The sequence below is a fragment of the Oratosquilla oratoria genome, chromosome 41 (genome assembly GCF_046742065.1).
Source record: "Oratosquilla oratoria isolate Oo_2021 chromosome 41, ASM4674206v1, whole genome shotgun sequence".
In the NCBI taxonomy this organism is placed as follows: domain Eukaryota; kingdom Metazoa; phylum Arthropoda; class Malacostraca; order Stomatopoda; family Squillidae; genus Oratosquilla; species Oratosquilla oratoria.
Window position 1 is genome coordinate 25,531,599 of NC_134817.1, and position 14,988 is coordinate 25,546,586.

At 39.8% G+C, this 14,988-nt stretch overlaps 1 protein-coding gene across 2 annotated transcripts in view; it reads left to right on the forward strand.

Annotated features, from left to right (window-relative positions):
- The window catches only part of Tasp1 (Taspase 1), a 75,579-nt gene that overhangs the window by 47,182 nt on the left and 13,409 nt on the right, over window positions 1-14,988 (forward strand). Inside the window, exons 7-10 of one of the 2 annotated variants that reach the window (XM_076178261.1) lie at window positions 575-731; window positions 934-1,080; window positions 2,426-2,577; window positions 8,919-8,987. In XM_076178261.1, the coding sequence (XP_076034376.1) occupies window positions 575-731; window positions 934-1,080; window positions 2,426-2,577; window positions 8,919-8,987 (525 nt within the window). The remainder of the gene's footprint in view (window positions 1-574; window positions 732-933; window positions 1,081-2,425; window positions 2,578-8,918; window positions 8,988-14,988) is intronic. The other variant, XM_076178262.1, reaches the window with a different exon arrangement.

Genomic DNA, 14,988 nt, shown 5'->3' on the forward strand with positions numbered 1-14,988 from the left:
TGTGGAAAGCAGAGGTGGATGGAGTGAACAGGAGGGGGTGACTGAGGATGAGATGGGTGACAATGGGTGATAGCCCTCTTTGTCGTCCTCCTCGTTCTCCTCCTAGCCAGTGAAATATAAAGTGATACATCACAGAAACAATCCAGAATTCCTTCACAGAAAGATCCATAAGATTACTCAAATGTCAGTACTGGCTATTATGGGGCTGTGAGTGTAATTACATTTAAATTTGAGGCAACAATGAATATACTCTTATCCTGGATCTAAACACTTTGTGATCATGTAATTTTTCTTCACTTGATTAGAAAGTGTTATGACACATGTTTATGAATGTTTTTAAAGTTATGTTTAATATGCTTACATCAGATTCAGATGTGCAAATAGCCATACTCACAGTGTATGTATGATGAAAAGAGGGAATGCAAGTCCATAAAGGTGGAAGGAATTTTGATGATGATTTAGTTTAATGTCACAAACTTCCTCCAATCAAGAGGTAGGCATTTTGAAATGCATAATTTGATTATTACTTAAGTTTTTATCCTTCAAGTAATGATGTATTCTTATTTGTACTTAGGGAGCATTGCTAGACACTGTAGGTGCTGTTTGTGTTGATGGAGCAGGCTACGTGGCTAGTGCAGTATCAAGTGGTGGACTTCTCCTCAAACATTCTGGTAGAGTTGGTCAGGCAGCTGTGTATGGATGTGGCTGTTGGGCAGAGAACAATTGTGAAGGTTTGTAGGGTTGTCTAACTTTGAGATGAATGAGAAGCAGATTCTTATACCAACACTGGTATAAGAAACATTTCTTTTGAAAATGATTATGTAAATATTTTGTTATTAAGGTGAGACAATGATTATACATATTTTTCCAAGATATCTTGAAATTCAACTTTTGATAGCTACTGTTAAAGATTGGGCTTGTTTTGAATTTCAGGTAGTGGGCTAAATATCAGTGTAAGCACCTCAGGTTGTGGGGAACATCTCATTAGAACTATGTTTGCTCGATTATGTGCCCAGTCTGCCATTGATCCTCAACCCCTTGGTACGAAATTGGTTGACTCCATCAACACCAATTTTCTTGGTAAGGAAACATTTTATTGTGATTATGAAATACTGCATTTGGAAACCTAAAGGAGAAGCTGTAGAAAAAGAATGGGTATGTTTTAAGGAGAAAGTGACAAAGTGCACAAAGATGGTATGTGGGACGAGGAGGATGGGAAGGAACAGAAGGAGATGTAGTGAATGGTGGGATGAAGTGAGGGCAGTTGTAGAAGAGAAGTAAGTATATAAGGATTGGTTGCAAGGTAGAATGAGGAAAGCAGATACAGGGCCCCAGAAGAAGAGAGAAGCAAAGAGGAGGGCAGAGGTAAAATGGAGTAGGAGTTTGACAAGAGAATTTTGAAAATAATAAAAAGATGTTCTGAAAGGAAGTGAAGAGAGTGAAAGGAGTGACTCAGGTAGAGAGGAAAAAGTAAAGGGTGCAGATAGGTGTTAATGGAAGTGAAGGCAATAAGGGGAAGGTGGATACAGTGTTTCAGAGAATTGCTAAGTGTAGGGAAGGTTAGGGATTGATTGATTGTGACAGTGGAAGGTGATAGGAAGGTAACAGTGATGGGAGAGGAAAATGACAGAGCTATAGGAAAGATGAGGTACAAAGAGCTTTTGAAGTAAACTGTAGAAAAGAACTAGAGTGAAGGGACACAAAGAGAAGACTATATGTGGGGTGAGTGTACCTATGATATTGAAGGGGGGCAGAGACTTGGAATGTAAGGGAGACACATAAAGGAGAAATTTAGACAAGTTTGAGAAGTATGGTGGACATCACAAGGATGGATAGAGTGAGAAATGAGGAGGTGAGCCAGAGATCAGGGCTGGAAAAGGAACTGGCAGATGGGGTTAATCAAAGAATATTGGGCTGGTTTGGACATATGGAAAGAATGAGTGAAGAAAGACTTGGAAAAACATTGTGGGAGGCAGAGGTAGATGGAGTGTACTTGACAGAAAGACCATGAATGGGATTGATGGATGTGTTAAAAGGCATCTTTGATACAAGGGGAATGTCTGTTAAGCAGGGGAAGGGAGAAGGCAGGAGATAGATGTGAGTGGAGAGTGATTGTGAATGAATGAGGGGATGAGGAGGGAGGGTTGCCATGAAAATAAAGTAGTGGTGGTGAACCAGTTTTGGCTGTCAGGCCCTGCTGTGGATGTGCTGTCTTGCTGCATAGGTTTTGACATGGGCAGGGATGGCCCTTCATCCACAAGGAGCTGAGATTTCTAAAGGTAAACAAATGGATATGGGATGGGTTGAGGGTGGGTGCATACCTTGGCTAGCTACCTCCCTTATAAGGTGGAAGAAGCCTTTTGATATATAGGTAGATAGGAATCCTATATTAAATAAACTGTTTAGGTTACATAAACTTTGGCAGAATCTGGCTTCCTTGAAGGAATTCAACATCGTATGGCTGGGTCTTTGATCCTCCGTCACTGCCCCTCATCAGCTACCACAGACCTTTATTGGCTTCACACTACTCGCACTATGGGTGTTGGTTTTATGACCACTGCAGACACCAAGGCACAGGTTAGTTGTTCTTAATATCCTTTCAGTAGGATTTTTTTAAGGTTTAAAATAAGTTTGGCATGCATATAAAACTTGTGTATTAAAGACAGATTTGTTAAGTGAAATCTATCAGTAGTTAAAACATTCTGATTGCAGTTATTATGAGGGTTTATGTACTAGTAGTGAATAGTTGGTCAAAATTTATTTTACATTTATTGATACAGATAACTTAGTAGTAGATTACTTGTTTTTCTTCAAAAAAGGTAGTATTAACCTGAAGGCCCATTTTCCTTTCTAAAGGAGTGTGAATCAAAGCACTTCTCACATCATAACAAGTAAAGTCCATCAAAATTATGAGAAGAGGTTAGATGACAGCATTGCAGAAAACTGTCTAATATGTAACACTTCACCCTATACTATACAACACATTATGGAAGATTGCATTGTACATAATCATGCACACCTACAACACAATATATACTATAAGGGATTTGTGGGAAAGCCCCTTTCTTCTAGCTGTGGCAATCTTCAGCGAGGACTGCTCAGCCAGACAGTATAGGGAATGACAAGAACAACAAATAAAACCCATTCAACCACCTCCTCCCATCTCAACAGCCTGGTGATGAAGGGTCACCCTGTTCTCTATCACACTGCTTGAGTCAAAGGTAATGCAGCAAGGCACAACTCTTTCACAGAGGGGCACAACAGCTCAAGCTGGTTTAACCCTACAACTTCATTGGATGATGATCCTTCACCTCATCCACACAGTTTATGAAGCAGATGAAAACATGCCTTCAGGCCATGTTGTCTTATCCATTTTTATCCATCCTTTTACTCCTACCTTTTGCACTCTGTCTAGTCTGTTTGACAAATCTTCTATTTAGATCCAAAGTCCCCTTTTCCCTCTCCAACTGTCTCATTCTTGGTCTACCCCTCAAGCTCTTTCCATCCATTTCTGTCCAACTAGAACCCTAGCAATTGTATCATTATATGTGTGTAGATGTGGGACAGGTGAAAGTAAAGGTTAAGAGATTGGCATTATGTTTGTGAGAAGAAAGGTGAATGTGCTAGCATTGAGTGAAACTAAATTGAAAGGGAGAGGTGAGTTTGAGTATGGGAGTGTGGTGAGGAGGTTGTTAGGAATGACTAGTTGGTGAGAGAGTGCAGGAATGGCACTACAGGTAAGTAGTGAGACAGGAAAGTGTGTGATGGGGTAGAGGGAAGTGTCCTAAATCATAATGCGGGTGAAGGTAAAATTGGGGTGGGAGATTTTGGCTTTTGTGAGTGCATATGGTCCTGGTAGGGTGGTAAGTGAAGAGGAAAGACTTACTTCCTGGATTAATTTCAGTGAATTTGTAGAGAATTTTGGGAAGAATGTAAGGGTAGTGGTGTTAGGGGATCTCATTGCCATAGTAGGAGATGAGTAATTAATGGAACTAAAGGCAGTAAGAGGAAGATGAAGTATTACAAGAATTTGTTGAATATGGAGGATGTTGGACATTGATTGTGGCACTGGGAGATGGTTGGAAAATGACTGTGATGGTAGAAGGAAATGGTAGAGCTGTAGGAAAAGATGAGTTTCAACCAATCAATCAGTCTGTTCATGATGGTTTCACTTGCAGAAGACTCATGGTCTTCAGGCAACTGGCAACAGCCTTTGGGCGGGTCCATAAGTCACTTTATTCTATATACCAAGGGCTTTTTCCCCTTTACCAGGGAGGTAGCTAAGTCAAAAGGCACACCCACCCATTTTATTCCCACTCTTTCCTCTCTCTCATCTTAGCTCCCTGTATCCCATCCACCACCCTTGGTCAAAAGCAATATAGCAAGACACACCACATCCACAGCAAGTTTGGTTAACCTAATCAGCAATCCCTCCTCCACCCCCTCATGCAGAAAAAGAGAAATTCCTTTGAGCTGCATCACACATAACCACTCCTTAACCCCCCCGAATCCCCCACTCCTTTCCTTGCATCACAGTATCATATAAACACAGCCATTCTTCACACTCCTATCTCCTGCCTTCTTCCTTCCTTGCTCAACGGACAATCCCCTCTTCCTCAATACCCCTTTAAGTCACTCAGAGAAGATATATTGGGTTGTTGCCTAGGGATAGTGTGGGACATACAGTGCTTGACAAGGAAGTACGAACGGTTAGCAAGAATGAGTGATGAGGAGAATGAATGAGTCATAAATCAATAAACAAAACTTCATTTCATACCTCTAATACTTTGATGGGTGGCCATTATGTGCAATGATCTCACGAAGGTGGTTTGGAATAGAAGTGGCGTACTTGGCAAGATGTGCAGGGGTTATACTAGCCCAGGATTGGGGAATGGCTGCCTCGAGCTTGGGCACAGAGCTCGTATCTTTACCCTGCAGGTCTTGTTTAATATGGTTCCACAGGTTTTCTATTGGGTTTATGTCAGGACTATTGCCTGGCCAGTCTGCTGTGTAAGGTATATGACAGTCTTTAAGCCACTGAGTAATACTACGAGCAGTGTGAGCTGGGGCGTGATCTTGTTGAAAGATGTTAGCATCTGAGCTATTAACCACTTCAGTACGGAACTTAAATCTCGCGGGCAGCAGCCAATGCCAGCCGTACGACGTGTCGTAATAATACTCGCATCATAAAATATAGTCACCGCTTATATCGATCGTTCTCTCTTTCACCCGCGAATTTTGAAAACCACAGAGAATGGGATTCAGGGCACATTTGAGAGAATGTAAAAACACAGGGGCGACTACAATAAATATAATCAAGACGCCGATATGGCAGCGTCGCGAATCCACTTGCTCCTCATGACGCCTACGTGTGCGGCACCGTATGGAAGGGGTTAAGGGGACCGGCTGATCAATAGATGAAAATCTTTATGAATTGGGTTATTGTACAGAAATTTATGCCAGGAGTTTGGGACACCATATACATCTTTCCTAACCGAAAAAAACTAATCTGCAACCCTTTCATGTTTTGCCCCCCCACCTCCCTTTCAAAAAAATTGATAATTTTGAAATGGCTACTCCTCCTATAATAATTGCTCTACATGAATGAAATTGATATGGTGGAAGGACCTCATCCAGACCTTCAAACTGAGAGAGAAATTTTAGTTAAAATAATTAGTTTGTGGAATTTTAATTTTTATATTTTTTCCCACCCCGTCCCCTTTCAAATAGGGGAATTTTTTTTTAGCAAAAATTAACCCTTTCAGATATTAAAAAAAACGTTCTATTTCATCAATCAGGCAGATTTAGACATATGTGTGAATTTTCATTGAAATTGATTAAGATGTTTTGGAGGAGTAGAAGTTTGAAGGTATAAAACTTAGGTTTTGAGATACGGGCCATCAAAGTTTTCACTAACTTTGAACCCCGAGATACAGGCCGTCAAAGTTTTCACTAACTTTGAACCCCTACATACTAATATAAATAAGGGATATCATGGCATTTCCTTATTTAGTTTTTTAGGCTTGAATGCTGATAATATTTAGAATAGAATTTATTCATATTCAGTCATATATGTTGATGTCCAGTCATATAATCTTCTGGCTCCTGGTCCCCACCTGTATTTTAGGCAGGTTATTACATTAGGGTGTCATAGTTGCCAACACTACTCATTGTTGCCAGGTTTTCAGTTGAATGTTCCAGGAGCATATTCTTTTACACTTTTCTTTGTTTTTTTCACAGTTTTGGGTTTCTTCTTCCTCAGACTCATCAACTGTCTTTGATCTTCCTGCATCGTTAGGGAGTGGTCAAGGGATGCAGAGGCATCTACCCATGCTGGGGTCTATATATAACCTCTGGTACAGAGACAGAGTTGCCAGAAGTCACTAGCAATAGCACTCAATCATTACAAATTATTGTTATTTATTGCAATAATATATTGTACTGACCAATATGTATCATAGGGCCGAGATGGGGTCGAGTTGGGGGAGGGGGTTTATTTGCCATAACTACGAAAATAAGGCGAATTTTGATGAAATACTCTGCATACAGACTTTCGATTGCCATACGCAGATGTAGAAAATTTTTCCCAGTTTTTAATTTTTTCCCAATTTTCATCGATTCTTGACCAGCCGGTCCCCTTAAAAGAATCCTCCAGGTGGTCATTTAAGAGTTCATAATAAACATATTGGTTCACTTTTACATTTTTCGGTAGTACAACAAGGCTCCCAAGTCCTCTTCCACTAAAACTTCCCCATACCATGAGAGAATTAGGGTGTTTCACTGTTTGTTGAACATACCGGGGGTCAAGAGTGTCGCTACCCGCACCCCAATACACGTTTCCACCCCAATTGCCAATCACAGTAAAGGTGGACTCATCGGTCCAGAGAATATCCAGCCACTTGTCATCGTCCCACTGAAGATATTTCTTGCAAAACTCGACCCTACAACGCCTCTGGTTAGGAGTGAGAAGAGGCTTCTTCACCGGGCGGTGGCTTCTATACCCAAGGTCATGAATGTGGCGGCTATCTGTTCGCACACTAACCTCCCCAAAGAGTCCCGGGTTACTTTCTTTTATTTTTCTGGCGGTAACACGTAGATTATGCTCTGTCTCTTAATAACATTAGTAGCATGAGGGGATGTCTTTTTGGGGTATTTTTTCCTTGGCTTGTAACCGGGTGTGTCACAGCCACCTTCCTTCTTAACCTCTTCAGTACGGGCCAAAATCTCGCTGGCAGCATTAGATGCCAGACGTATGATGTGTCGTAATAATACTCGCTTCATAAAATATAGTCACCGCTTATATCGATCATTCTCTCTTTCACCCGTGAATTTTGATAACCATAGAAAATGTGATGAAGACAGTTTAGAGAGTATGTCATTACGCAGGGGCAACTACAATAAATATAATCAAGATGCTGTGGATGTGCTGTGTCTTGCGACACTGCTTCTGACCCAGGGCAGTGGGCAAGGTGCAGGGATGACCCGTCATCCAGGAGGTGCTCAGATGAGAGGGAGGGTGGGAGGGGTGTGGAGTGTGTTTAGGGATGAAATGGGTGGGAGTGTTTTTATGCCTTTCCCTTTTTGGCTACCTCCCTTGAAAGGGGGAAAAAGCCTTGGTATATGTATGTATGTATGTAAGATGCCGATATGGCAGCCTCACGTATCCACTTGCTCCTCATGCCTACTTATGCGGCACCGTATGGAAGGGGTTAAAAATGGCAACCCACTTGCACACAGACATCTTGCCAACCCCAACCTGCTCTATTATTTCCTTTGTTTGGTGAACAGATTTATGTAAAGCTATGATCTGGGTTATTGTCTCTTGTGATAAATACTTGTTTTTGCCCATATTAAGGCTAGAAAGCACCTCTGCAAAAACACTGACCGCCTAGGTGGCGTCACCAGAACACTCACGGAAAAAAAAGCCTCCCCACAAAGGCTAAGGGGCAACTAAGGGATGATTGATAGCATGCGTCATAAACCCTACCCTTAGCTCCACCCACTTGTCCGTTCGCACTTCCTTGTCCATATCATTTACCCCCCTGGAGGATTCTTTTAATAGCTCAGGTGCTAACATCTTTCAACAAGATCACGCCCCAGCTCACACTGCTTGTAGTGTTACTCAGTGGCTTAAAGACTGTCATATACCATACATAGCAGACTGGCCAGGCATAAACCTAAAAGAAAACCTGTGGAACCATATTAAACAAGACCTGCAGGGTAAAGATATGAGCTCTGTGCCCAAGCTCGAGGCAGCCATTCCCCAATCCTGGGCTTCCATTCCAAACCGCCTTTGTGAGATCATTGCACGTAAAGGCCACCCATCAAAGTATTAGAGGTACGAAGTGAGCTTTTGTTTATTGATTTATGACTCATTCATTCTCCTCATCACTCATTCTCGCTAACTGTTCGTACTTCCTTGTCGAGTACTGTAGTAGTATGAGGTGTTTTGTGTCCTCCATATGGTTGCATCTTGGGCAGTTTGAATCTATGGCCAGGGCTATTCTGTGTTGATCCTGCTTCACTGCTAGATGATTGTGGCCATGACACTGAATGGGAATATAAGGGAGGCAGAAAGGAGGAACTCAAATGGGTTTGAGATGAGGTGGTATGGTAGAGGTCATGAAGATGGATAATGAGAAATGAGAAGGCTGGAATGACAGCTGGCAAATAGGGTTGTTCATTCATACTTCATTAATACACAGTTCAGGATCATTTGTAGAGGCTCTAAAAAAAATCCATTAACATGTTATGGAGAGAATGAGTAATAGAAAAAAAACAACATCAACTCTTAGGGAATGCACATCTTGGGTGTGAAAAAAAAAAGCCAAAAATTCCAGCTATGCCTCTGTGATGCTCAGTTTCCCACCATTTTTTTGCTTGTGATGCATCTCTCCTTGTTTGCTCATGTGCTTCAGATTACGTTATGCACTTGGTTTATTGTGCCCAAATACTTGTCACCATGTCTTCTGCTGTGCCAAAATGAGGTAAGGTTCTGTCACTTTTAATTTTTTAATGTACATACACTTAACATTGATATAACAGACTAATTGGGGAGCACCTGTCTGTTATTGCCAATTGTAAGACATCACATCCATGGCAGCCCCCCCCAATTTCATTTATATGGCAACCTTTCCTCTGTGTCCCCTCATGCAAAAATAGAGAAGACAAAGAGAAATCCTATTATGCTGCATTGATTTATAGTCCATTCACAACCATTCTCCACTTGAACACATTCTTTGCCCTTTTGCTATGTATGTATATATATAATATTAATGACCAACTTTCGGAGAAGAGAAGGCGAAAGTAAAAAGATCCGTATATTTTTATCACTAACTGCGATCCTCTTCCTCTGATGAAGAGGATCACAGTTAGTGATTGAAATATATGGATCTTTTTACTTTCGCCTGTTCGTCTCCAAAAGTGGGTCATTAGTATTATTTTACATATGTGCTATGACATTACTTTATGTATATATACATACATATAGCAAAGGCTTTTCCCCCTTACACGGGGGGGGTAGCCAAAAAGAAAAAGGCATAGAAATCACTCCCACCCATTTGATTTGCCATATATTCCACTCCCTTCCACCCTCCTCCCTTCCTCCTATCCTCCTATCTTGGCACCTCCTGGATGACAGGTCATCCCTGCATCCTGTCCACTGCCCTGGGTCAGAAGCAGTGTCGCAAGACACAGCACATCACCAGCAAGGCCGTTTCACAAATTCGGCGACCCCCCCCCCCTCTCCATCCCCTCATGCAGGAAAGGAGAAGACGGGGAGAAATCCCTTCGGGCTGTGTCAAATTTTTTCTCATACATACTTCCTCACCCCCCATCCCCCACCCACTCCCCCTCATGCATCACAGCCTCATCTATACACAACCCTTCTCCATTCACTCCTATCTTCTGTCCTCTCCCATCCTTCCTCTACAGACATTCCCTTCTTTTGTAAAGCCCCTTTTACCCCATCAATCCATCTCATCCTAGGATGCCCCCTCATATTCACTCCTTCCACCTCCGCCTTCCACACTTCTTTTACTAATGTTTCTTCACTCATTCTTTCCATGTGTCCAAACCATCCTAATACTCTTTCATCAACCCTATCTCCCAGCTCCCTTTCCACCCCTGTTCTCTTCCTCACCTCCTCATTTCTCACTCTATCTAACCTAGTAACCCCTATCATACTTCTCAGACATTTCATCTCAAACACATTCAAACTCCTCTCTTCCTCTCTCATGTTCCATGTTTCTGTCCCGTACATATATATAAATGTATACATATATTTATATATATATATATATATATATATATATATACACATCTACATACACACATATATATAAATGTATACATATATACAGTACTACCTCTCATTAACGGACTAAAAGGGGGGTAACGGTGTCCGTTGATGTGAATAATCCTTTGATTTGGAGTGGTTTTTGGGTGGCATAGTGATTGCACAGCACTAAACAGCAGCACCAAAAAGTTGAAAACACAGCGAAAACACCGCAAACACAGCTAATTAACGTCCGTTAATGAGAGGTAGTACTGTATACATATATATGTATATATATATATATACATATATATTATGTATATATATATGAATATATATATACATATATATATATATATATATTCACACACACATATATACCAAAGACTTATTCCCCCTTACAAGGAAGGTAGCCAAAGTCAAAAGGCATATTCCGCTCCCACCCATTTCACACACACACACACACATATATATATATATATATATATATATATATATATATATATATATATATATATATATATATGTATATATATATATATATATATATATATATATATATATATATATATATATATCTATGTATATATATATAAACACACACTCCCTGGAACAAAGAAGAGAAAGAGGAGATCTACTAACCATCTACAGAATTATGAAGGGGACAGAAGTCCTCGATAGAAATTATTTACTAAAGTGGGATAAAAGAAAAACAAGAGGACATGAAAAGAAACTTAAAAAGGATAGTTATAGAAGAGATCTGAAAAAGAATAGTTTCCCACACAAAGTGGTTATCATTAATAAATTGGATGAGGAAACAGTGAGTGCAAAAACTATACAAGAATTTGAGAACAAACTTAATACTGAAAGATACAAGGCGGGTCGGGCACTACGAGCATAGCTCTCTTCCTGTGAAATACAACTAGGTAAATACACACACAAGTACAATAGCTAAAATTTGTGAAAAAGTCATCAAAAGTAGATGGACTAAACATCTGGAAGAGAACAATGTACTAAATCAGAAACAATTTGGTTTTAGACAGGGAAGATTGTGTGCCACAAATTTGATTTGTTTCTATTCAAGGTTAATAGATATAATGCAAGAAAGAGACAGATGGACAGACTGTGTTTTCCTGGACTTACAAAAGGCATTTGATAAAGTACCACACAAAAACTATTAAGAAAACTCGAAACAACAGGTGTACAGAAAATTATTGAAATGGATGGAAGATTTCTTACATGGGAGAAAAATGAGAGTGGTGCTCAGAGATATAAACTCTACCCTGGAAGAAATGATAAGTGGAGTCCCACAGGGTTCAGTATTGGCTCCAGTATTGTTTGCTATATATGTAAATGACTTGGATGAAGGTGTAGAATATTACATGAACTTCTTTGCAGATGACGCAAAACTACTAAAGAAAGTATGGAAAAGACTGAATCACTACAGAGTGACTTGGAATGGAGTCAAAAGTGGGAAGTGAATTTCAACATCAAGAAATGTAGTATAATGGAATTTGGAAAAAGTAAAGAAAGAATATCAGGACAATATAAAATTGGTGCAAAGGAAGTAAAGAAAGTTCTGAAAAGGACCTAGGAGTAATTATTACCAAAGACATGTACCCAGACAAGGAAATAGACAAAATAGTCAGAGAAATGTACAATTTACTAAGATCAATAAAGGTGGCTTTTAATTATTTGGGTGAGGTAATGGTAAAAAAAATACTAGTCACTGATAAGACCAAGATTGGAGTACGCTGCAGCACTATGGACACCCAGTACAAAAAAGAACGTAAGGAAAATACACTTAACCCTCAATTTAACCACTTCACTCCGGACTTAAATCTCGCGGGCAGCAGCCAATGCCAGCCGTACGACGTGTCGTAATAATACTCGCATCATAAAATATAGTCACCGCTTATATCGATCGTTCTCTCTTTCACCCGCGAATTTTGAAAACCACAGAGAATGGGATTCAGGGCACATTTGAGAGAATGTAAAAACACAGGGGCGACTACAATAAATATAATCAAGACGCCGATATGGCAGCGTCGCGAATCCACTTGCTCCTCATGACGCCTACGTAGGCGGCACCGTATGGAAGGGGTTAATGGACAAAATGCATGGAGACCCTTGTCCGTTATTTGAAAATCGGGTCCGTCTGTTACTAATACTAAATACCTGACATAAGTCTGGTACATAGAAAATTGTCTGTTAGGTTTTGGTGTGCACATACGTATTAGATATGTAATAAAAAGCTACAGTACATATGTATAATGATGTAAATTGCATATAAAGAAGAAATTGAACCACACCGTTAGGTTTTGGCGTGCACATGTGTTACTACTTACACCTATCGGACGTAAGCCCGATACGTAGAAAATTGTCCGATAGGTTTCGGCGTGCACATACGTATTAGATATGTTATAAAAAGCTAAGGTACATATGTGTAATGATGTACATTACATATAAAGGAGAAATTGAACCACACCATCAGGTTTCGGCGTGCACATATGTTACTTCTGGACACCTATCGGACATCAGTCCGTTATGTAGAAAATTGTCCGTTGGGTTTTGGCATGCACATATGTATTAGATATGTAATAAAAAGCTACAGTACATATGTATAATGAAGTAGATTACATATAAAGAAGAAATTGAACCACGCCGTTAGGTTTCGGCGAGCATATACGTTGCTACCAGACACCTGTCGGACATAAGTCCGTTACGTAGAAAATTGTTTGTTAGGTTTCGGCGTGCACATACATATTAGATATGTAATAAAAAGCTACAGTCTATTCTAGTCTATTAAATTCGGGAGTGAAGCTCCCACGGGCTTTTAAAGTGAGCCTGTTAGGATAAAAAAAATAAATAAATAAAAAGCTACAGTACATACGTATAATGATATACATTACTATAAAGAAGAAATTGAACCACGCTGTTAGGTTTCGGCATGCACATACGTTACTACTGGACACCTATCGGACAAATTTTCATTTTATGGACTTCGTCAGGAATTTCACTGTTACTACTGGACATACTTTTTTGTTTGCTAAATCGAAAATCCGGAAAGTCGAGGTCCACTAAATCGAGAGTTGAGTGTAGAATCCAAAGAGCAACGACAAAGATGGCACTAACACTTTCAAAATTGACATGCAAGCAAAGATTGTCTAAACTAGAATTACCAACCCTAGAACAAAGAAGAGAAAGAGGCAATCTATTGGCCATTTACAGAATCATGAAAGGCATGGAAGTCTATGACAGAGAAGACTTACTAAATTGGGATAGAAGAAAAACAAGGGGACATGAAAAGAAACTCAAAAAGGATAGTTATAGAAGAGATCTGAAAAAAACAGCTTTCTACACAGAGTGGTGATGTCTGAAACAAATTGGATGAAACAATAGTATATGCAAACACAATACAAAAATTTAAGAACAAACCAGATGTTGCAAGATACATGATGGATCACTACAAGCATAGCTCCCCTTCCTGAATAATACAACTAGGTAAATACACACACACACACACACACGTTGATGGTCAGTGACAACACACATAAATTGGAGCTCCTGAGAAATACTTTAAAATGGAACATCTTAACAGCAATGCAATTGCAGAATACCTAGGGTGTGATATATTGTAAGGGAAGTGCTCATGGATACCGGAAATGGTTAGTTTACAATGTAAATAGTGTATAATTGAAATAAAATGGAAGAAAATGATGATGGGCCAGAGAAACCCCAAGATGGCCATCCATCGCATTACAATATAAACATGTACCCAGAGCCATCTACTGGTGCAGGGACGAAGCAAAATGGAAACATAGGCTTCAGATCACTGAGAGGTATGAAAAGGTTTCTACTTGATAATGGCGATGAGGGTCATTTCTCTGGATTTAGTGGGTACTAGAAAGACAGTTTAGTAGAGTTATAGACATAGAGAGGGACATGAAAAATATGAACAAATCATGGAAGCAAGAAACTATTGATCTATGGAAGACAAATAAAGGCAACAAGGAAGTGAGTGACTTAGAAAAGTAAACACTGAAATAAAAGAAGAGGTAAGTGCACTAAAAAAAGAATAGTCGAGTTAAAATATGAAAATGAGAGGTTGAAAAATAATGAAAACACAAATAACAAGACCATAAAGAAAGAGGTGAGGGAATAGAGAGACAGAAATCCCCCCCCAATGAAGGAATAACTGTAACAAAGCGACCAAATAAAAAACCTTGATGTCAGAAAATCGCATGGTCCAGATGGAATTGCAAATTGGATATTGAAGGAATGCATAGAGGAATTAACAGATAAAATACACACTATAATCAAATGCTCGCTCAAAGAAGGTAGGGAACCACAAGACTGGAAAAATGCAAACATAGTACCAATATATAAAGGAGGAAAAAAGGAAAATCCAACCAACTACAGACCGGTCTGCCTAACAAGCACAGTAGCTAGAATATGTGAAAAAGTGATCAAAAGTTGATGGGTTAAACACCTGGAAGAAACATCTTTACTAAACCCAAGCCAATTTGGATTTAGACAGGGAAGATCATGTACAACAAACCTAATGTGCTTCTACTCGAAACTAATAGATATGATAGATGGGAGGGATGGATGGGCAGACTGTGCCTATCTAGACCTACAAAAGGCATTTGACAAAGTACCACACAAGAAATTAATAAGAAAATTAGAATCAATAGGTGGCATCGCAGGTA